The sequence below is a fragment of the Callithrix jacchus genome, chromosome 5 (assembly GCF_049354715.1).
Source record: "Callithrix jacchus isolate 240 chromosome 5, calJac240_pri, whole genome shotgun sequence".
NCBI lineage: Eukaryota > Metazoa > Chordata > Mammalia > Primates > Cebidae > Callithrix > Callithrix jacchus.
In genome coordinates, this window is record NC_133506.1 from 78,124,612 (window position 1) to 78,147,922 (window position 23,311).

General features: G+C 38.7%; 1 protein-coding gene across 20 annotated transcripts in view; it reads left to right on the plus strand.

The window, feature by feature from the left end:
* Positions 1-23,311, plus strand: part of DNAH9 (dynein axonemal heavy chain 9) — a 422,325-nt gene that overhangs the window by 64,736 nt on the left and 334,278 nt on the right. For 19 of the 20 annotated variants that reach the window (XR_013535589.1, XR_013535590.1, XM_078373042.1 and 16 more), the window contains 5 exons: positions 8,546-8,768; positions 9,504-9,670; positions 18,690-19,560; positions 22,320-22,450; positions 22,773-22,899. Coding sequence is in view for 18 of the 20 variants with exons in the window: in XM_078373042.1 (XP_078229168.1) it covers positions 8,546-8,768; positions 9,504-9,670; positions 18,690-19,560; positions 22,320-22,450; positions 22,773-22,899 (1,519 nt within the window). In the remaining 2 variants the exon portion in view is untranslated. Of the gene's footprint in view, positions 1-8,545; positions 8,769-9,409; positions 9,671-18,689; positions 19,561-22,319; positions 22,451-22,772; positions 22,900-23,311 lie in introns of all 20 variants that reach the window. The other variant, XM_035300064.3, reaches the window with a different exon arrangement.

The window sequence follows — 23,311 nt, forward strand, 5'->3', positions numbered from 1 at the left end:
GTTGGTTTGCATATGAAAGATGTGCTCACAGGCCAGCCACTGCTGTCTCAAGGAATTGCTCAGCCCTGCGTGGGGAAGTCCCTCCAGAGTTTCTAAGACCCCAGATGTGAAAGGATCAAAAACACATGGTTGATACAGGACTTGGTAATAGCAGCTGTTATGGGCATCAACCAGGTAGGCTTCATTCAAAGGATCTAACAGAGTCGGTTTAGCAGGATGAACACACAGTAGAGCAATTAGGAGGCCTGAATTTGTGTCCTTGAATCCCTGTTTCCTCATCTCTGAAAGAAGACAGCCCAGCTGGATTCTTCTAAGGTGGCTTTTATCTTCCACCTTTAACAGTTGGTGATTCCAGAAACTGGCTATTGTGTTACACTTTAGGAGAAGGTTTTAGAGGATTTTGGAGGATTAGATAAAATAGAAATAATACAAAAAATTATTATCATCTCTTCGTGCCATGTAATTATGTGATTCCTACCTTTCCTTAATAGGTCAGGATGAATCTCACCTTTTGTTGCATCTTAGATATTTCATTCAATGCCAGAAGTCCAACCCCCTTTTATTACATAAATTCTCATCCTCATTCAGCTCTTCCTGTCCTAATCTGACTCAACCCCTACCCCTGCACTTGCAAAGCTTTCCTGTGCCCTTGCAGCAGACCTCAGGATCTTACAGCAGCAAATACCCACTGTCCCCTTCATCTTTTCTCATCACCTTTTTGCTCCAACTGAATCCTGGCTCCTTCTGCTCTCCCCTAAGAACACTGCTTCCCTTTTAACAGTGTTGCTTCAAGTAGTCTTACATGTGATCATGGAGTAGGTGAGCATTCCTCTAGGGTGTATACCTAAAAGTGGAATTGCTAAGTCAAAGGGTATGCATATCATGCCAAGCTCCCTCCATGGTAGAGACAGCCATGGGTGAAAGCTCTTACAACCTAGCATCCTCCCCACCTCTCAGTATTGATAAATTGTTTAATCCTGGCCACTCTGGTGGGAGTGTAGTGGTATCTCAATGTGTTAAATATTTTGCACTACTCTGAGTATTTATGTTTTTGGCAAGTCATTATGTTTCCTTTTCTGTGGCTATTCATATCTATCGTTCATTTTCTAATGGAGTCTTTTTTCCTTTTTGATATTATGATTAGGAATTACTTACATATTCTATATCTAGTCCTTTGCTATTCTATGTCTTGCAAATGGAGTCTACCATTTTGTGAACTGTCTTTTTACTCCACTTATGGTATATTCTGATAAACAGATTCTTAATTTCAGTGTGGCCAAATGTGTTCAACTTTTCCCTTACATTGTTCTTTCGTCTTATTAAATAAATCCTTTTTGCCCTGGTATACTCTCCTGTATTCTCTTCTGAAAGTTTCAAAATTTTATCTTTCACAATTAATAGTTCCTTATCTAGCACTGCATGAATATGAAGAAATCCTAATTACTGTAGTTTAGTGACAAATCTCAGTATCTGGCAGGTCAGGTCTCTACCTGGATCATTTTCATCAAAAATGTCTTGACAGTTCTTGGTCCTTACCATTTCATATAAATTGTAATTATCAGTTTGTAAAGGAAAAAAGTCTGTTGAGATTTTAATTATGTTTGTAGTGACTATAGATCAGTCTGAGTAGAACTGATGATATTGAGTATTCTTGTCCAAGAACATTTTCTCTCTCCACTTATTTGCATCCTTTTTATGACTTTCGGTGAAATTTTTGTAATCGTTATCTTTTAAAATAATTCAGATATATTCCTCAGTATTTTTTTTTCGGTTCCTGGCATAAATAATATTTTTAAATTATATTTTCTATAGAAATTGAATTGATTTTTGTATTTGACTTTGTATCAAGCAACCCTACTAAATTAATTGAATAATTTTGACAATTCATCTGTACACTCTTTTGTGTTTGCTATGTACATGGTCATCATCTACACATTTATGATAGTTTTATTTCTTCTTCCTTCTCAGTCTTTATGTTTTATATCTCTGTCTCTTATCTTACCTCCCTGGCTAGGCCTTCCAGTAGAATATTGAATGAAAGTGGGGATAACATATATCTTTGTCTTGTCTCTGATCTTAAAAGGAGTGCTTTCAACATTTCACTGCTGAGTATAATATTTGCTGTGAATTTTCTGTGGATTTGCTTTATCTGATTTTAAAACTTCTCTTCTATTTCTAATTTGTCAGGAGTATTTAGCATAAATGAATATAAAATTTTATCAAGTGTTTTATCTATGTCCATTAAGATAATTCTAGTTTTTCCCTCAAGCTATTAAAATGGTGAACATATTATTTGGCTTTTAAGATTAAAACAACCCAGCATCTGAGATATACCCAAAATATAAAGTATTATCTTTTTCAATGAACTCTCTGGTTTATTTTGTTTGCAAATATTTTGTTCAGCATTGCTGCACCTGCTTATGACTGAATTTAGCCTTCAATTTTCTTTCTTTCTTTCATTCTTTCTTTCTTTTTGTTTTACTGTCTTTATCTGATTTTTGGTTATGTAATTTTGCTAGCTTCATAAAACAAGAAGTAATCCTTCCTACTTATTCTCCAGAAGACTTGGTGTAATCTTGAAATTCTCTGATCTGTGAAAGTTTGATTTAAATTTCTTATTGAGCCATCTGGGCTTGGGATTTTCTTGGTAAGAAGATTTTAGCCTATAATTTCTTTGGTGATTATAAAGATACTGAAGTTTTCTATTCCTTAGTAAGTCACTTTTAGTAAGTCATATTTTCTAGGAATGTATCCATCTCATTTAAATCTTCAAATTATGGTTATAAAATGGATAATATCCTCTCTACTATTTAATCTTTGCAAAGTCAATATTGTCTCCCTCTTTCCATTTCTTTCTATTTTTATTTGTGCTTTCTGGTTTCCTTTCTTAGTCTTGCCAGACACAAAAAACTATCTAATAAATTTAGTTATTTTATTTATTATAGTTTTATTGTTTCAATAATTTATTTTTTAATTTTATTATTTTCTTTACTACTTTGGATTTATTTTCTGTTCTTTGGCTAATGTTAGCTTGTTAATTTTGAATCTTTTGTCTCTTTGAATGCCAACATCGAAAGTTATAAATTCTCTTCTAAGTACAGTTTTACCTCCATTTTGCATTTTAGTACATAATATTCTCATTTAATTTAGCTCTAAATACCTTTAATATTCATTATAATGGGTTTAGATTTTTTAATTTTTCAAATGTGGGACTTTTCTAATTAGAGTTTTGTTATTAATTTCCAACTTAATTGCGCTGTGGTTAGAGAATGATACATGTAATAACAAGCTTCTGAAATTTGTTGAAGTTTGCTTTATTCACTATAGTATATTCAGTTCTTACAAATTTCTGGGCATATTTGAAAATAATGTATATTCTATAAGTACTGAGTGGAATGTTCTCTGTATGCCTATTGGTTTAAGTTTGTTAATTATCCTATTCAAATCTACTGTATCTTCACTGCCTTTTTTTAATCTGTTTAATTTATCATCACTTACTAAGATAATTGTTTTAAAAATCTTCCATTTTGATGACATATTGTCAATTTCTCCTTGTAATTCTGTAAATTTTTGCTTCATATATTTTAAGTTTATGTTGGATAGGCATACAGATTTTGACTTTTTATATCTTCTTGGAACATTGGACCTTTTAACCAAACATTAAATATCTTTATTATCACTAGCAATATTTCTTGTATTAAAGTATGTTTTGTCTTATATTAATGTAGCTAAACCAATTTTTCTTTGGTGGTATTTGCTTGATGTATCTCTTTTTATATTTTGGCTTTCAACCTTGCTGTGCCCTTACATTAGAAGACATTTTTACAATCAACATAGAACTGATTTTTTAAATCCCTATTAGCAATACATATTTTTTAACTGGACGGTTTTGATCATTAACGTTAATCATGGTATATCTTAATTTAAATCTACCACTTTATTATGTTATTTTAGTTTACTATTCTTTTTCATTTTTTTTTTTGTCTGCTTTGGGATGTAATTTTTTTATACTTTCTTTTATTTTCTTTATTCTGTTTTTCCCTCTGCTGCTTTGAATGTAATACCATATAGTTCTACTGTTCTAATGGTTACCACTATTTTAATAAGCATATCCTTAAAATAAATAAATTTATTTCTATTTTTAATCTCTTCATAATGAATAAAAGACTAGAATAGTTTGATGTCTCCTGTTCATCAAATTATATTCTATCTTTTCAAGTAGACTGTTTAGACTATTATTTATTTAAGCCTCATAAACTATATATATAACAAATGTTTATTTAGATTTACCAATATACTTACTATTATCGTTCTGTAGTCCGACATGTCACTGAGGTATATCCATTGGAAGTACCTTTAGTAAGGGTCTATTGATGAAGTGCTCTCATTCTTTCTATGTCTGAAATATATTTATTTTGCCCTTCTTCTTTAAAAATAGTTTTGTGGAGGAGATAATTCAAGATAACATGAATTCTTTTTGATTATTAAAAATATTATTCTACTATGTCCTGGCTTCCATTTTTTGTTGCTGAGTCATCAGTTATCAGTCTAGGTTTTTTGTTTGTTTTTGTTTTTGTTTTTTTTGATATGTGTGTTGTTGTTGTTTTAAGAAACTTGTCTTTACTCTTAAGCTAATTTTAAGGTTATTTTTTCTTTTTGGTAATCTGTAGTTTCATAGTGACGTATTTACATGAGGGTTTTTTTATATTTATTCTGCCTGGGATTTGTTGAGCTTTCTTGACTTTACATTGAGTGTCTTTCAGCAATTCAAGAAAATGCTTAGCCAGACTCTTCTCAAATGTCGCTTCTTGCTTCTTCTCTCTATTTTGTTCTTCTGGCGCTTTTGTTATACTTACATGTGATGTTTTCATTATCTCCTGTCTTTTAGTGACTTGCATATTTTTCCTTTTTTCTCTTTCTACCCTGCAGTTTGGAAACTTCTCCATGTATATCATATGGCAGTCGAATCCCCTTTCAGCTTTGTCAAAATCTTCAGTGTAATTCACTCACTGAAATTTAAATTACAATTATATTTTCCATTTTTAGAACTACTCAGTTATTTTATAATTTTGCTTGCTTGTTTTTATTCCTTGTTATTTTTCACATTTTAAGCTTTCTCTTTTATTTATTTTTTAAGTTTTGGAATATGTTTATTATTCCAAAATAATCTTAAGATAATTTTTGATTTGTCAACTTAAAAATGTTTGATTCTTCCTGCCGTATAGTAAAGTGATATAAAGGCCTACTGAAAATTATTCACTTCTTTCTTCTGGAATTGTCCATCAACATATCATTTTTGCATTGCCAGCAAACACCTGCTAGAAGCTTTTTTTAATGCTTCTTTTTACAAAGCAATGCTATCACAAGCCATAATTCTCAGGTAATCTACTTCATAAATTTTGCCACTTCTCTGAATCCAGCATTCAGTACAAAGGTCAACAACACACTATCACAGATTTCTGGAGTGCTTAGAGAACCTCTGAAATGGCCTCCATTGTTGACTCTGTTACAATGCTGGATTTATGCTTGAACATACAGGTCAAGCTGGGGCAGGGCCAGGACCAGGGCCAATAACCTGTTAAGACTGTAAGAACAGATGAAGGCTTCTGAAAGCTAGTTCCTAAAGAAAGCCTTTCTGTATAAACTGATATGTCCTGCTTAACAGGAACAGGTTGTTTTTCAGAGTCAGTCTTACATTGATGTCTACCAAACTGTAGAGGAGTCACTTTCTCCTGCTCTGTGGGACAGAAACAATGAAGCAGTGCACCAAATAAAGGACCCTTTTGTCTTTTAAACAGATCACATATTGCAACTTTATATTCTGTATCTCAATACCACTGTCTGAAATCTTCACAGGTTTAGTTTCACTGTTTCTGCTGACTTCCACTCATGGTGACTTTTTTCTTGTATATTTTGTGATCTTTGATTGTAAAATCATATCATTTAGAATTTAAGCCTTGGTGAATCTTTTGAGAACTAGACTATAGTTGCCTTCCTCCAAAAGATTTACATTTCCTCTGCCAGTGATCAAGGAACTCTACCAACCGTGGGCCATGGGGACTGTGCCCTACAGTGGTCCATCAGTGCCAAGGTCAAGACAGGCAAATTTCCTCAATATCCCTTTCTGTGCTGTGTATTTATTTTTGCTCACCCTTACAGTGTCCCAACTTTATATGCAGCCTCCTATTACCCTTCTCACTTCATGTGGGCCCTAGATTTAATTACTAGTCCTTCAGGTCCCACAAACAATTAAATAGAAACTCAGGGTCTCCAAGCTTCAGTAGAAGCTCTCATTTGGAAGCCAGCACCAGATCCTTTACTTCCCAGGTTCTTGCTTTGACTACATTTTCAGCCTCCAGAGATTCCTTAATTTCATGCTACCTTAGTGATGCATTTTTTAAATGATTTGGAAATACTTGCTTAAACATTTCATTGTTTTATCAGAAAGGTTACCCATATGATTATGTAAACTAAACAGAAATACAAGCTCACCATTTTCTAATTCAGGCTTTTGCCATATCACCCCATTGAAGTTATTCTTGTCACACTCGCCAGTGAATTTCGTATGGTCAAATTCAATGGTAGTTATCAGTCTTCACCTTACTTTTACCTCTCAGCAGTATTGGGCACAGCTGATCCTCCTTCTCAATTTCTCACTTTTCTTGCATGCCTTTCATCTCACTGTCTATTTCTTCTTGGTCTCATTTACTGGACTCATCTCATCATTTAGGCCTCAAAAGACTGAATTTTCCGAGCCTTTCCTTGGACTTTCTTCTTTATCTGCATTCATTTTTTCAGGTGATACCCAGCCCCATGCCTTAAAAACATCTCTGTGCCAATAGTTACTAAATGTGTCTTTTAAGCCCATTGTCTCAGGAACTCCAGATTTAGATTTGGCTACCTAATAAATATCTCCTTTACCTGTCTAGTGTCTGAAAGGCATCACAAACCTAAGATGTTTAAGATCTATTCCTCTCCCTTTCCCCACCAAAAACATTAACTTTCCCAAATTCTTCCTCATATCTTTAAAGGTCATCACCATTGACATCACTGCCAAGAGTCATCATCAATTTCTCTCATTCCCTTACACCTCTCTTCCAATCCATCAGAGTCCTATTGGCTCTACATGCAAAATTATCTTGACTCTGCTCACTACTCACATTCACCATCCAGGTCAAAGCTAATATATGTCACCTGGACAAGCACACTGGTCCCTAACTGCCCTCCTAGTTTCCATTCTTGTCCCCCCACCACCAATGCCAATGTCACCAGCACCACCACTTCCAGCTAAAATCTCTTCTCTAGCCCCAGATCTTTTTTATGAAACAAATCAGATCATGCATTCTCCTACTCAGAATCCTCACTCTTAGAATAAAATCTGGACTTCTTGCCACAGCCAATAATGCCCTACATGGTCTGGCCCCTCACAAATCCTCTGACCTCTCCTTCCTCTATGCCTTCTCTTATTCCCCTTAGGCTTTTGCCACCCTGACTTTTTCCATTTTCCTCAAACCAAACTTTATCTAACCCCAGTGCCTTTGCTCATGATGTTCCCTCTGTCTGAAATGCTCTTCTCTGATTATTTCTGTGGCTCATTCCTTTACATGATTGCTCAATATCACCTGCATAGAAAGGTACCTCATAGAAAATAATCTACTCCCATCTCTAGTGTCTATCCCCTTATCCTGACTTACTTTCTAATTAGCACTCATTACTATGTGAAACTGCACAATTTATTTCATCATTATTTTCTTTTTACTTTTTCCACTAGAATGTAAGCTTCATGAGGGCAGGCTCTTCATTTCTCTTATTTGTCATTCTGTTGTCGATTGTAATAGACACTCAATAATTCTGTTGAATTTTTTTTTAATGAACCTATTTGAACTTTCAGAATAATCAGTGAGACAAATGACTTTTCCAATCTTATAGATGAGGAAACAGGGTCAGAGGTGGCAAATGGCTTGGCCATGGTCACATAGCTAATAAATGTGAAAATCTAACTCAAACTTGGGTGGTGTTATAGGCCATAGTATTTTATTATTTTTTAATTTATCTTCTAACTTTCTGCTTTGAAATAATTTCAGACTTAACAAAAAGGAAACTTTACAAAGTTTCTTTCTGCTCCTCACCCAGCTTCCTCCAATGGTAACATCTTATATAAACATAGTACAGTTATTGAAACCAGGAATTTAATATTAATATAGAAGTAGTAACTGATCTATTGATCTTATCCAAATTTCCTCAATTGTCCCACTAATACTCTTTTTTCCGGCCCAGGATTCTATCCAGATCACACATTATGTTTACATGTCATGTCTCCTCCTGGGTCTCCTCCATCACAGGACAGGCCTCAGTCTTTGTCTTTCATAACCTTGACACTTGTGCAGGAGACCATATTCTTAAAATCAGAGCATAGTCTATGCAGAGTGCTTAGCATGTGGTAGGATTTTCATAATGATAGATATTTTTGTTGGGGAAATCAATACATCTTCCTTTTGAGGAGTAGAACAAGAATGGCTCCTTATGTTCTGTTTGTGTTGATTAGCTTGGCTGACCTTGAAGCATTCATAAGGAACAGTGAGAGTGGCTTACTCAAGAAAGTTGAAAAAGGAGATTTCCAAGGCTTGGTTGAGATCATGGGACACCTTATGGCTGTTAAAGAACGGCAGAGTGACACTGATGAGATGTTCGAGCCCTTAAAGCAGACTATTGAATTGCTGAAGACCTATGAACAAGAATTGCCGGAAACAGTGTTTAAGCAGCTGGAGGTCAGTGCATATATGTCTTCTTTATAAAAGAGACAGAGGAAGAATTTTTTATTTCAGAAGGGGTAAAGTGGGGTCCAGCAAGTTAAAAATAGGGCTTGGAACTGACTCAAGATCCATGTTTGGAACTACAATGTGTGGCATATTTGTAATGTCTAGAAAATTCTGGGAACTCAGTACTTATGGGAGAATGCAATGCTGGAGATATGTGGGAGAATTAACACGGATAATTTTTTTTTCCAAAGAAATGAACCAATGTTTTGATTGAGAGAGGAAAAGAAAGCAAATCTGAAAGATGTTAAGATGGACCAAGAGGAAGTTGTGGGACATAAAAGAAAATAACCAGGCAATCCCGAATCCGAAAGAACATAGAAAAGGGAAGGGGTTAATGTAGTTTCAGTAAAAATAGATTCGAAGCAATAGAAACCAAAGATTGTAGAAACATCTTCCCTTAAAAAAAAAATCTAAAAGTTTCTTTAGCATTCTAAGTTTTCACAAATTTAGAGGGCTTAGAGGGCCAGTGGCTGAGAGCAAGAAGATTAGTGTTGAGAGCAGCTACAGAAGGAAGTCAAGGAATAGTGGGTAGAGGGCGGATTGTAGGGAATGGGAAGATGACACCACCATATCATCATACCATCTTGTAGCACAAATGGAAGCCATCTGGGCTCTGCCAGCTCAGGAATATGGGAAAGGAAAGAGCACCATGGGAATCTGATCACATTGAGGTCGCCTTTGCAGGAGCTGCCTGAGAAATGGAACAACATAAAAAAGGTGGCCCTTCTTGTGAAGCAGCAGGTGGCCCCACTGCAGGCAAATGAAGTGACACTCCTCCGCCAGAGGTGCACAGCGTTTGATGCAGAACAGCAGCAATTCTGGGAGCGATTCCACAAAGAAGCCCCCTTCAGGTATGGGTCAAACACTGCTACCTCTCTTTCTCTGAACATTGCAGTCTTTGAGTCATGGGTAATCTTTCTGTTGAGCATGTGTATTTTCCAGCACCTGCAGACCCATTAGTAATCTTCCCTCCCATTTAAGACCTTTGGTTGAAACATGGTACTAATGTGGACCAAATCCTATCATGACCTATATGAAATGGCCAAAGATTGTAGAAACATCTTGCCTTAAAAAAGTCATATATATCTAGAAGCAGCTTTGTGCCTCCAAGTTTATAAAGGGATTATAGGTGGTATAATTACTAGGATTTTACTAAACCTTTAGCATTCTAAGTTCTCACAGACTGTTCTTTTGGTTTTAAACAGTGACTGATTGGATTTTTAGAATTTTGCAGCACATTTCATTTTGGCAGCATAAAGGAAGGATTTAGCTGGAGGTTTTTTTCAGGATTGTTCGCTCTGCTGGGTTCAGATGCCTGCCTGCTTGTTATGATGGGTCTTTGCACAAACAAAGCAACTCTAGGTGGGTAATACCATTCACCTGTGCCCACACTGCACACACTGGGGCTCCTTTCTCAGGGGTTTCCTCCCGTGGTGGAGAAGCAGTCTGCTCCTTGTCCACTGCTCAGCATCAAGGGCTCCAACCAGAGGCCAAGCTGGTGCTGAATGGTCCTACATCTGCTGATGTGCCATCTAGATCGGGTGCTCCCTGTCCCAACACTCCTGCTCTGTGATTTCTTTCCTGTTTCTTTGAGCTTCATTTCTTTCTAGGTCTCCTCTATAGTTTTGGGTAGACAGACTTAGAAATCTCCAAACTGGAAAATTCTCTATGCTCACAGTGAGGAATGTTTTCATTTTCAATGGTTATTTGCCCACAGAAATATTAAAGCAACAAACCAAACAAATAAATACAACTTCATAGCAATGAAGTCCAATAAAAATTAAGGGCGTGGATGCTAGATTCAGGTTGCCTGGAGTCCAATTTTACGTTGTCTACTTACTGCTTATGTTATGACAAGTTACTTATTACCTTTGTGCTTCAGATTCCTCATCTATACAGAGCAGATAATAATAGTGTCTACTACATATAGTTACTGGTTGAATTAAAGAGATCATTCTTGAAAGTGTCTAGCATTGTGCCTGGTACTATGTTGAAAAACCATACAGGTTTGTCCAGGACTTTTCTTATTGCTGTTTGTTTCCCTGTTTGATTGTTTTCGATGTAGTGTCTTGCTCTCTCACCCAGGCTGGAGTCCAGCATCATGATCATAACCTACTATAGCCTTGAACTCTTTGGGTTCAAACGGTCCTCTCACCTCAGCCTCTTGAGTAGCTGGGACTGCAGGCATTCTTGTGTCTTGGGAAGCACCTCTGTTCTGGGCAAACTGGCTGGTTCCTCATCCAACCTGGCATACCTATTCTTCTTTCATTCATTCTTCAAACATTTATTAAGCAGCTGCTCTCTCCAAAGCATTATACTTGGAGTCACAGAGAATAAGATGAGTATGTAAAGAGGTAGGGAAGGATAAGTGTGTAAAACAGACATAAGATATAAATATATAAAACATATGACTCTAAAGCAATGTGCTGCCATGTGGGCTGCCCATCAGAATCACCTGGAGAGATTTTTAAAACTCCCAATGTCCAGTCTGTCCTGTATACCAATGAAGTTAGACTTTCTGGAGGTGAGACCTGTGCATCAGTGTGTTGTAAACTCCAGTAATTCCAGTGTGCAGCCCAGTTTGAAAACCACTACCCTGAAGGAAAGTACCTGGTTTCCTTTCAAGCAATCATGCAGGGGAATATAACTCCTAAGTCTGTATCCCTTTAGAATAACTGCCTTAGGAGTCATGCCCTTGTTCCAAAGAATCATCTGTTACTCAAAACCCTTATGGACTCCTTGGGGTACTGTCTTTCAGAGTCCGGGTCTTCTTCTTTTGACTCTTTTTTGGGCATGCAATTGAATTTTTGAAGTTGAACACCAATTCAGAGCCAAAACTGCTGAGGGAGGTAAGTTCTCCAGCTGGGTAACACTACTTAGTGTTAACAACAGCCACACCAAAGACAACAGCCATAAAAATAAAGATACTAATGTTTTTGCACCAACAGTCTCTTAAAATAATTTCAAAAAAAAAAAAAAAATTCAAAGATGTTGGGGAAGATGAGAAGATGTTCAAGTATCTTCTCAAAGAAACTTCTAAGACTGCTTGAAAGGGAAACAACACTGCTGTGCTTTTGTGTCTAGTGGAAATTCAGTATTATGGCCGGGCACGATGACTCACACCTGTAGTTCCAGCACTTTGGGAGGCCAGGGAGCGTGGAACAGAGGCCAGGAGTGCAAGACCAGCCTGGTCAATAGGTGAAACCCTGTCGCTACTAAAAATACAAAAATTAGCTGAACATGGTGGCGCAAGCCTGTTATTCCAGCTACTTGGGAGGCTGAGGCAGGAGAATCACTTGAACCTGGGAGATGGAGGTTGCATTGAACCAAGATCACACCATTGCACTCCAGTCTGGGTGACAGAATGAGACTCCATTTTTTAAAAAAAAGGAAATTCGATATTCCTCCTTCACGAGTATGTTTTGTGTATTGATCAGCTCCTGTTTGTTTTTTCATTTTATTTTTATTTGACAGTTGTGTTCATTTTTCTTTGCACTTGTATCTGCTGGCTGTGAGGATATTGCTACTCTTAGCTGGGTGTTCCAAATTCACATCTGTTAATTTGACATGCAGATGAATCCCTAGAAGAGGATGCTTTGAAAAGAACTGCTGGGAGACCAAACATTTCTGCAATTTTGATGTATTTCTCTTCTTGTCAAGAAAAACATCAGAGCTAAAATGGAATTGTAGATTTATTGCTAAAGCGAATCTCAGTGGCTGTCAACTTATGTGTTTTGTTTTCTTTCTTAGTTTGGTGTGTGAGACTGTTCAAAATTTGTAGGTATTGTGTGTGGCATGTAAGTTTAAATCTGGTTTCTCCATGGTTAAGTTATTTATGAATTTCTAAGTTGCAGACCCTGGAACATTTTTCTGTGAATTCAAGTTTGAGTTTAATTCTGGTTTCTTCACTTTTAGATCATTTATGAATTTCTAAAATGCAGACCCTGGTATGTTTCTCTGTGGATTCAAGTTTCTGCTCCTGATTAGGTTACATGGGTTAAGCTCAGTTTTGGGTGTTCTCATCTTTAAGGAGAGGGAGAAAAAAAAAAACCCAATTGTCTTATTAAGCCCTTGCAGTCTGACAGGTGCTATGTGAAGTCAGGTTGCATGGGTTAAGGTTCTTCATGTCCAAGTCAAATTTTAGCTCATCCTTTAGTTCTTAACTCTAAATTATTATACCATATTTCTAGCTGAGCTCTCACCGCAGTAATAGGGCAATCATCCTACTCAGATTCAAGGGCTTTGTGCAACTTTTAAAGCTGGTGACAAATTCTCCCTTTTGAATGAAAGGAATGCCCCCATGCTCTAGGGCATTTCACCATTTGGTCTTCCTGACCTTGAGCACAGTCCTCCTGACCTTAAGAAACAGCACCTTGTCACATACAGTCTTCTTACCCACATCAAAACCAAGGCAATCAAGGGATTGCTTAGCCAAAATAATCTATCTCTGTGTGTGAACTCCAGCTCAATGAAGACCATTCATATTTCCAGCAGGCAACCAGATTCTGTAAGTGGCTGGGAGGGCTTTCTTGAAGTTACCTTCCATAGGGTTCTGTCCTACATGACAACTGGAGAAAACAGCTTTCCAAATAGCCCAAGGCAGCAGTTATAAGGAAAGAAAGGGTTTTGTCCTGCTCACACAGTGTCTTTTGTTTCTTTAGTAGCTGCAGAAAAGGGTGGTATTCGTCATTAAACCTCCAAGGGACATGTAGATATACTAAGATATGTCATTCATTCAGCTCGATCCTCTTCTTCCAGTTAATCTGACTCATTGAGATGACTTAGGCTTTCATGGAATAGATGAGGTTGTGGTCTCAACAGTGGAGTTTGAAAAAAGCTGTTAGGATTTTGAGATGATACACCTTTCCTGATCTCAAGGATTTATAACCTCAGGGACAACTTCAAAAATAAGCAGTAAGGCATGCACAATGGAACCAGCTTTAACCCCATCTGGGGAGGCAGTTCACACCTCCTGTGGAACGTGGTGCTCATAATGGTGAGCCAGAGCCATTGGCAAGTAGGAGCTGTTTCAGGGGAAAAAAAAGAGTAGAAAATGAGGATATTCTGGGCAAAGGAAATAGCATATACAAAGATGCAAAAGGATTAAAATGTAAGAAACAGCTGGAAAACTTCCTGTGTGTATGGCTGGGATGCAGGAAGTAGGAGAAAAGAATGGAGGAGGCCATGCTTTGACCATAATTGTTGGAAATGGATTTATAACATTGGGAAAAATCCACACTGAGATAATGGATCACTCCACAAGACCAGTTTTACCCTTTCCCACGGGAAGGGTGCAATTTGCTGGCAGTTTTGCCAGGAGAGCACACCTAAATAAAGGAGACACGGACATTTATAACTTTTATAACTTGACACAATTGCCCTACTGTTGGGTCCAGTTTCCAATGGCTGGAATGAGACCTCACATTCTATGCTAGACCCAATTAGCTAAAACCTTGGAAATTTTCTAAAGAAGTAAAGGCAGAGGAGAACAAAGGAAAAGAGGAAGTAACTTGAGGAATGCTTAGGGAAGCGATAACCATTTTCAAATAAGGAAGGGGAATAAGCTTTGACCCAAGACTTGCCTAGGCTTGTCCAGGCATGTCAGGGTAGATATCTAAGTTAAAGTGTAAGAACCAAGAATACAGGATGCATTTATTTCTTTATTAAGACTAACAGCTACTTTAAGAGTATTAGGAAAAGCTTTAAAGTAAATTAACCTTCAAAGAAACTGTTATTTATTTGTAATGAACTAAGAGGAAAGCTTTAAAGAGGAACCTTTTATTTGTTATTATTTCCAACAATAATCCACCACTGAGAGTCTAAGCATGACAAAAACATATAAAGACCACCTTCTCATGGCCATCGAGAACAGAATAGGGCAAGGTAGGCTCAAGACCAGGTGTTCAATGGGAGAGTGGTTCTAACAGCCCAGGTAAGCAGCAGTGAGGCCTGATCTGAAGCATTGGCAGAGATGAGGGAGAGGGGAAAATGCCTTGCAGAGAGCTTTAGGAAAATATCTGCAGGATTGATTGAGCACAGGAGATGGGGGAGAAGGAGAGTGTAAGGTGATTTTTCATCTTCTAGCTTGGACAAGTGGCGGGAAGAGGTTCCCTCTCATTGTTCATTGAGAGGAGCACAGAATGGGAAGCAGTGGCCCTCACAAAGTCAACGTTAGACACATTGAGTTTTATGCTACCCAGTGGGTATCAAGGAGAGGTGTGACACCGTTCATAGTATACACAGATATGGACAGTACTGAGGTTAACATTTACCAACAGCCAATTTTGCAGGAATCAATTTAACTCACTTATTCCTCTCTCTCTAGGGTCATGTCTGGGTCAAACCTGAATCAGTTATTTTTCTAGGATCAAAGACATGAGCATTGTATTTTCATTCCTTTTAATTATAGTTTTATTCATCCAAACTTTCTAGGCATTTAGAGTAAAATACTTTTTGCCTTATTATTTCAATTTCAAAGGCTCAGTCCAACCTTTTCCCTCCTATTACTTTCTTGTTCTTATACTGTATCATCCCCAGGGTTTAGAGGATGGCTTCCAGTTTATTAGGCACATGAACCAAGTCTATGAATATCCTGACAATTTGATCTAACGTTTAGAAATTGTAAGAGGGCTACCTGTCCTCCTGTCTATGAGTTCCCTTCACAGCTGAGGCCAAGTTGGTTTTTATGTGTGCCTAGCTACAGAATATGACCACCCACAAATCTAAATTATAAACAAAAATTATGCCCCAGGGTAGATGAAGTTTGGAAAAGGTTTGATAAATGTTCACCTCTTAAAAATATTTAAGGACCCAACATTGATTTAAGAATGCTTATTGTTGCCAAAGAAAGAATGGTTAACAAGGTAATTTCTAATCTCCTATGTGTACCCCCGAAATAGCTCATAGGTTACCTAGTAAGTTATTCCCGAATGGTGTTCCATTAACAAATTAAACAGGATGTGGCCTTTTAGAATTTATTTGAATTTTAACTAATACCGAGAAGTTAAGTTCACATTGCAACTTCTCTCTGGTTGAGATAAAAAGTAGAACCTAAAGTACAATTAAAAAAATAAATAAATAAAAATAAATACATTTTTTAAAAAGTAGAACCTGCACACACCAATGATTAGTCTTTGGAAATGAAGAAAAAGCACAAGAACTCCTCACCCTTGGTGATCTTTTTTGCTGGGCCCCTTGCTGTGAGCACATTCCATTTCTTTCTGCCTAGTTATTTCTTCCTCATAAGGGAGAAAGCTCCTTGTCTCTCTCTCTCTCTCTGTGTGTGTGTGTGTATGTATATATAAGATATATAATCATATATATAATATATAGATATATATATATAGAGAGAGAGAGAGAGAGAGAGAGAGGGCCCTCTTTGACTCTGAGCACTCCAACCTTCTGTTCTGAAATATGTGGGAGCTGAAGAATAGGGAAGGCATGCAAGTGACAGTCCCATTCTCTTAAGATAGAAATCTACAACCGTAGCACCTGAGCCAAAAATGATTTAGATGGAACAAGCAGGATCCAAACATAACAAGCGTGGAAGTTAATCTGACACTAGTTTAAGGGTATGCGTAACTGTTATTCTGTTGCATGACAATTAGACTTAAGTGGTAAGCGTTCAGGTAAATGACTTCAATTAGGATTACCTTTCATCTGTCAAGTCAAATATTTCTAAAGTCAACAGAGAAAGGGCAGTTAAAAAAAGGAGTTTGTATGTCATGCTCTTCCTTTTCCCCTTCTTTCATATTCTACCTACCAACACGCAAACACACACATGCACACACACAAACACACACTGTAGATGGGAACAAAAGGCCAATTTTCTAGTCACTCATTTTTCTCAGCCTTCCCTTTGATGGTGAACCCCATGATGCCCTGTTTGATTTTAGCAGAACATACCATTCTCCCATATCCTGTGGTGTGTCTGGTAGGTAGCCCTCTAAACACACAGAGAAAACTTGAGCCTGGGCGTGAGAGTGAGTATAAAATGGGGTTAGAGGAGAAAAATGAGAGGATCCTTGAACACTAGGGTTATGAGTGCCCTTGACCATAAAAAAGCCATCTGCCTACGTGGGTTCCTTTGCATATAGGGTCTTACTTTGGGGAAAACAATATGCAGGAATGCATGCTTTGCAGGGTGGCAGCATACGGTTTGTCCTCACGAGGATTAGAAGCAGTTTCAGGGGCATGTATCCCATAAACACTGGAGAGAAGAGGATGAGGAAACTGGACTAAAAAGCTAGAAATGACTTACATTTCTCTAATGACCAATGGTGATGAGCTTTTTTTCATATGTTTGTTGGCTGTATAAATGTCTCCATGAGATACCATCTCATGCCAGTTAGAATGGTGATCATTAAAAAATAAGGAGACAACAGATGCTGAAGAGGATGTGGAGAAATAGCAATGGTTTTACACTGTTGGTGCGAGTATAAATTAGTTTAACCATTGTGGAAGACAGCATGGCGATTCCTGAAGGATCTAGAACTAGAAATACCATTTGATCCAGCAATCCCATTACTGGGTATATATCCAAAGGATTAGAAATCATTCTTTTATAAAGACACCTGCACACATATGTTTAATGTGGTACTATTCACAATAGCAAAGACTTGGAATCAACCCAAATGCCCATCAATGATAGACTGGATAAAGAAAATGTGGCACATACACACCATGAAATACTATGTAGCCATAAAAAAGGATGAGTTCATGTCCTTTGCAGGGACATGGATGAAGCTGGAAACCATCATTCACAGCAGACTAACACAAGAACAGAAAAACAAACACCACATGTTATCACTCATAAGTGGGATTTGAGCAGTGAGAACACACGGACACAGGGAGGGGAACATCACACACTGGAGCCTGTTGAGGGTTGGAGGGCTAGGGGAGGAATAGCATTAGGAGAAATACCTAATATAGATGATGGGATAATGGATGCAGCAAACCACTATGGCATGTGTATAACTATGTAACAAGCCTGTACATTCTGCATCTGTACCCCAGAACTTAAAGTGTATTTTTTTAAAAGCTAGAAATGGTGCTCCTAGGTGTCAAGGGCAGACCCAGAGGCTGCCCCAGGATGCAGAAGGGGGTGGGCCAGGGAAGGGTAAAGGCAGAAAAGGGAGATCAGGGACAGCTTGGAGGAAGACTCACAAAGATGAGGAGCCAGACTTGAGGCACACAGTGAAGGAAAGTGACCACAATTATATATCAAAGACTTTGCAGCGAGTCTTCATGGCCACTCACAGTGGTTCTCCAGCACAGAGTTCTGAAGCTGATGCAGGCACTGGGGCGAGCTTCACCATGAAGGAGGACATCACTCTGGCAAACAGAAATCACCTGTGGAGTTTGCCTGAGTCCTGGCCCCAGGGTGATCAATGGAGGGAGGTCAGGGACAGACTCCTGAGTGCCAGCTCTCCCACTTAAAGATTGCCTACCACTAGGTTCCTGGCAGGGCCCTTGGGTTTCCTGCTTCTGCTGTAATATAGCAGCTCTTTTGTGTCAAGTGGTCTTCAGAACCAACAGCTAGATGAAGGACAGAGTCTAAAGGGGCTTGGATAAGGGGGTGTTCCCTTCTAGACCTGGGTAGAAGACATCCAAGCATAATGATGTTCTTGTATTACCCTTCCTCCAATGCCCGCTCCACCCCAGTCTATCCTGAATGTCTTTTTTCCCCAAAAGAAAATCTGGGAAGAAAAGACATTCTTTGCTTTGGTGAAAATAATGTTTTTGGTGAAAGCCACTGCTCTTTCCTAAAACACCAAGCCTATAAAGATTTCAGCTGGTTGTTACCTTAGAGATGCTAGGAAGCGGGTCCCTGCATTCTGTACTCACAAAGGAACACACTGTGTTTTGTAGGTTTGATAGCGTCCACCCTCATCAAATGCTGGATGCCAGGCACATTGAGATCCAGCAGATGGAATCCACCATGGCCTCCATTTCTGAGTCTGCCAACTTATTTGAAGTCAATGTTCCTGACTACAAGCAACTGAGGCAATGCAGGAAGGAGGTCTGCCAGCTGAAGGAGCTCTGGGACACCATTGGGATGGTGACCTCCAGCATTCATGCCTGGGAGACCACACCCTGGAGGGATATCAATGTGGAGGCCATGGACTTTGAGTGCAAACAGTTTGCCCGGCATATCCGAAACCTGGACAGGGAGGTCAGAGCCTGGGATGCATTCACAGGCCTGGAAAGCACTGTGTGGAACACACTGAGCTCCCTGAGGGCAGTAGCTGAGCTGCAGAATCCAGCCATCCGGGATCGGCACTGGAGGCAGCTGATGCAAGCCACTGGTGTGAGCTTCACTATGGACAAGGACACCACCCTAGCACGCCTCCTGCAGCTCCAGCTGCACCACTATGAGGACGAGGTCAGGGGCATTGTGGACAAAGCTGTGAAAGAGATGGGTATGGAGAAAACCTTAAAGGAGCTGCAGACCACCTGGGCTGGCATGGAATTCCAGTATGAGCCCCACCCACGGACCAACATACCCCTCCTGCACTCTGATGAGGACCTCATAGAGGTTCTGGAGGATAATCAGGTTCAACTTCAGAACCTAGTGATGTCCAAGTATGTTGCTTTCTTCCTGGAGGAGGTGTCAGGCTGGCAGAAGAAGCTGTCCACAGCAGATGCTGTCATCTCTCTCTGGTTGGAAGTACAACGAACATGGACTTATCTGGAAAGCATATTCATTGGGTCTGAAGATATTCGGGCACAGCTACCCCAGGTACCTGCTAAGGAAATCTAGAATTTCTCTATTCTCTGATGCAGGTGAAGGGAAGGTCACCCCATTCCTGCAGTGTCTAGACTCTTTCCTTTTCTGCCTCCTTACTTTAACTTCACTTAAAGGGACCTCCCACAAATGTTCACCTTACATGCCGCCAAAAATCAGGCAGAGGAAAAGAGAGATGGTGAAATGCACATCAATCAGTTTGTCCTTAGATGGGTAGGAAAAAGAAAGGACAACCTCCCTCAGGAAAAAAATATGTATACGTAAGAAAAGAGATTAAAAAATACTGGCTACTGCAGTTTGGGTTGAGGTCTTGGATCATTAAAATTCAGGTATCCACTGAAAGTGAGTCTTGTTTTCAGGCAAATTCAGGATCCTTCTCTGCAGCACACCATTCTATAAACCTCTGGCCTGTGCCAGCATTCCAACTACCCATTGTCAGCTAAATACCAAATAATGGATTTCCCTAAAATATGTGTTCTTCTCATTATTACCTTCCCTGTGTTTACTCCTTCTAATTAGTCCTAATTAATGTGCCATTAACTTACGCCTCTCTCAGTGGACTCTGGTTCATTTTTAAATTTTTTTCTTCAGAATCCCTCTGTATTCTTTCAGTACAGCAAGTTCTCCGCTTACAAATTAGCTTGATTCCAAAATGTCATGCGCTGTCCAGGCTTTGATTAGAAATTAAAGCACAGTCTGCCAAAACATAGTTTTCCTGCTAATCTCAAAAAGCATATTTAGTGTAATACTGTAGATTAAAGGTTGTATATTTGCAGTGAAAAATAATAGAAAACAATTCTGTATGGCAGTTGTAATTAAGTCAAATTGAATAAGCAGATTTTATTTATCTCAAATGCCAGTGATTGAAGCAGGCCAGGCTTAATGAGAGGGGGCAGAGACAGAGGTGGAGATTCTTGCAGAAACTTTAAGGGAGATGTCTGAGAACTTTTAATTAAAAAATTGAAGATTTAGTATTATTAACCTCTAAACAGTGCCACAGGTTTGTGTACAAAATATATAAACATATTTATTTTCTCTGTAATAACAATGAAACAGAAACAATTTCAAAACATAATAAAATCAGCTAGACTCTAACACCTAACTGGTAACTATTTTCATTCATTACGAATTTTTCCCAATTTTGTTCATGTATATAGCTATTTTTACATAATTGCTCTCAGTGTGATTACAATTTCCTATTCAACTTTTTTTTGTGTGAACCTTTATGCCAGATGTTTCAGATACTTCTACGGCCTGATACTGTTTCATTTTTAATTGGAGCAAAAGGTTTCCTGGAGGAATCATAATTTACCTTACCCTCTTGTTTTTAAGTCTTCTTGGGAGGAGGAGAGGATCACAGAGGGAGGGAATGGCACGCCTGTGCTTGAGTCCTCATTCACTTGCAGCTGTGGGACTTTGGCCAGGGTACTTAACCACTCAATGCCTTGGTTTCCCCATGGGTAAATTAAGACTAGTACTGGTATCTATTCTGGAGTCTTCATTGAAACAATGCACATAGCACATACCATTATGATTGTTGTTATATAATAATAATACCACAAGCTCTACCACCTCACCAGGTGCCAAGTATTTAACTGAAGCATATTGCATATATTTGTCAATCATTTCAGTGATAACTGTGAGTGTGTATGTTTGGGAGAAATGATGACAACTGATTAATTTTGACATCAAAGGAGTATATTTGCTGAGGGAAAATTCATTTTGGTTATATAAACTTTTGCATGGGTCCAGAAAGAATGTTAGATCCACCATCTACTTACGAATCAAGTGTTGGATGCCTTGATTGGGCTTGGGGATGCTCTCTGCAACCTTTTCAGGAAGTCCTCAAAGTCAAAATTATCTTAATAATCATATTAAGATGTTATCTCTCTTTTTTGCCTCTCATTCTTCCATAAGTGTACAGTGGGGTTCTCCAGAAGTTAGATGACATATGATATCACAATAAATTGATACAGAAGCAGTTTTCTGTTAAGTAAGACATTGCAAAGATTTGAAAAAAAGAAAAGTGAAATGATGCCCCCTTTTCAACTGTTATTTTTTGTTTTGGAAAATATATTTATGTATTTTATTTATGCTAACATAATGGTTTATTATTGTTACTTTTTAAATGCTTTTTTTAAATTTTTTGAGACAAAGTCACCCTCTGTCACCCAGGCTAGAGTGCAGTGGCGCGATATTGGCTTTTCACAACCTCTGCCTCCCAGGTTCAAGCGATTATCATGCCTCAGCCTCCCGAGTAGTAGCTGAGATTATAGGCATGCACCACCAAGCCCAGCTAATTTTTGTATTTTTAGTTGTGACACGGTTTCACTATCTTGGCCAAGCTGGTCTCGAACTCCTGGCCTGCAATGATCCGCCCACGGCAGCCTCCCAAAGTACTGAGATATAGGTGTGAGCCACTGCACCCAGCCTAAATGCATTAATGAATATTTTTAAAATTTCTTTGAAAAAAAAAAAACCTTAGCTTCTAGTACAGAAAATATTGAGAGATATGATAGATATTACCTACATAAACAAAATCTCTTTGGACTCCTAAATAATTTTTGAAAATGTAAATGGGTTCTAAGATGAAAATGTTTGCGAACTGCAGCTTAAACTAAGGCTGTTTCCTTCTTTGAATCTATTCTCTGTATTCAACAACCCAGTAACAAGTTTTTGCTTTTAACTGGTCCATGGAGGGAGCTTCTAGGAACTGAGTGGGGTGATGGTTGTTTCCACATTTTTATTTGCAGGATTCTAAAAGGTTTGAAGGCATTGACATTGACTTCAAAGAGCTAGCTTATGATACCCAGAAAACCCCAAATGTAGTAGAAGCCACCAACAAGCCAGGCCTGTATGAAAAGCTGGAGGATATTCAGAGCAGGTGAGGGTCCACCTGTTACCCTTCTGTAATAAGACAGCATCATTTCATTTTCTCCATCTGTCTCTGAGACCTGTGGTGGGGGAATGAATATGTGTGCCCGTGCATGTCCCTTGCTTTACCTGTTTGGGTAACATGGGGCATTAGAGGTGTTGATGCCAATGTGAACACATTCATGTATATGTTTTCAAATATCTCTTAAGTGTTTCTTGTGCTAATCTCTGCATATATTCCATCTATTGCATATATGTACATTTAGGTAATGTATGTGTATCTATGGGTCTAGGCATCCTTAATTGGGAAATTCTGTGTTCTGTGCCCTCAGATTGTGCCTGTGTGAGAAGGCCCTAGCAGAGTACCTTGACACCAAGAGGCTTGCCTTCCCTCGATTTTACTTTCTCTCCTCCTCCGATCTGTTAGACATCCTTTCCAATGGCACGGCTCCACAACAGGTAAGCTGGAGAAGCATCCACAGAAAGTTCTAGGAGGAAGGACTGAGGGGTGCCCAGCAGGAGGTGGGTTCTGGCTCCCCATCATGACTTTTCTCTCTGGCAGAGTGTGTACTTCAGACCTGTGTTGCCCCCAGCATCATCACATACCTCAGAGCTTTCTTATTTTATTATTTTTTTTATTTTTAGATGGACTCTTGCACTGTTGCCTGGTCTGGAGTGCAATGGTGCAATCTCTGCTCACTGCAACCCCTGCCTCCCGGGTTCAAGTGATTCTCCTACCTCAGCCTGGCGAGTAGCTGGGATTACAGGCACCTGCCACCACGCCCAGCTAATTTTTTATATTTTTAGTAGAGATGGGTTTTCACCATGTTGGCCAGGTTGGTCTTGAACTCCTGGCCTCATGATTCACCTG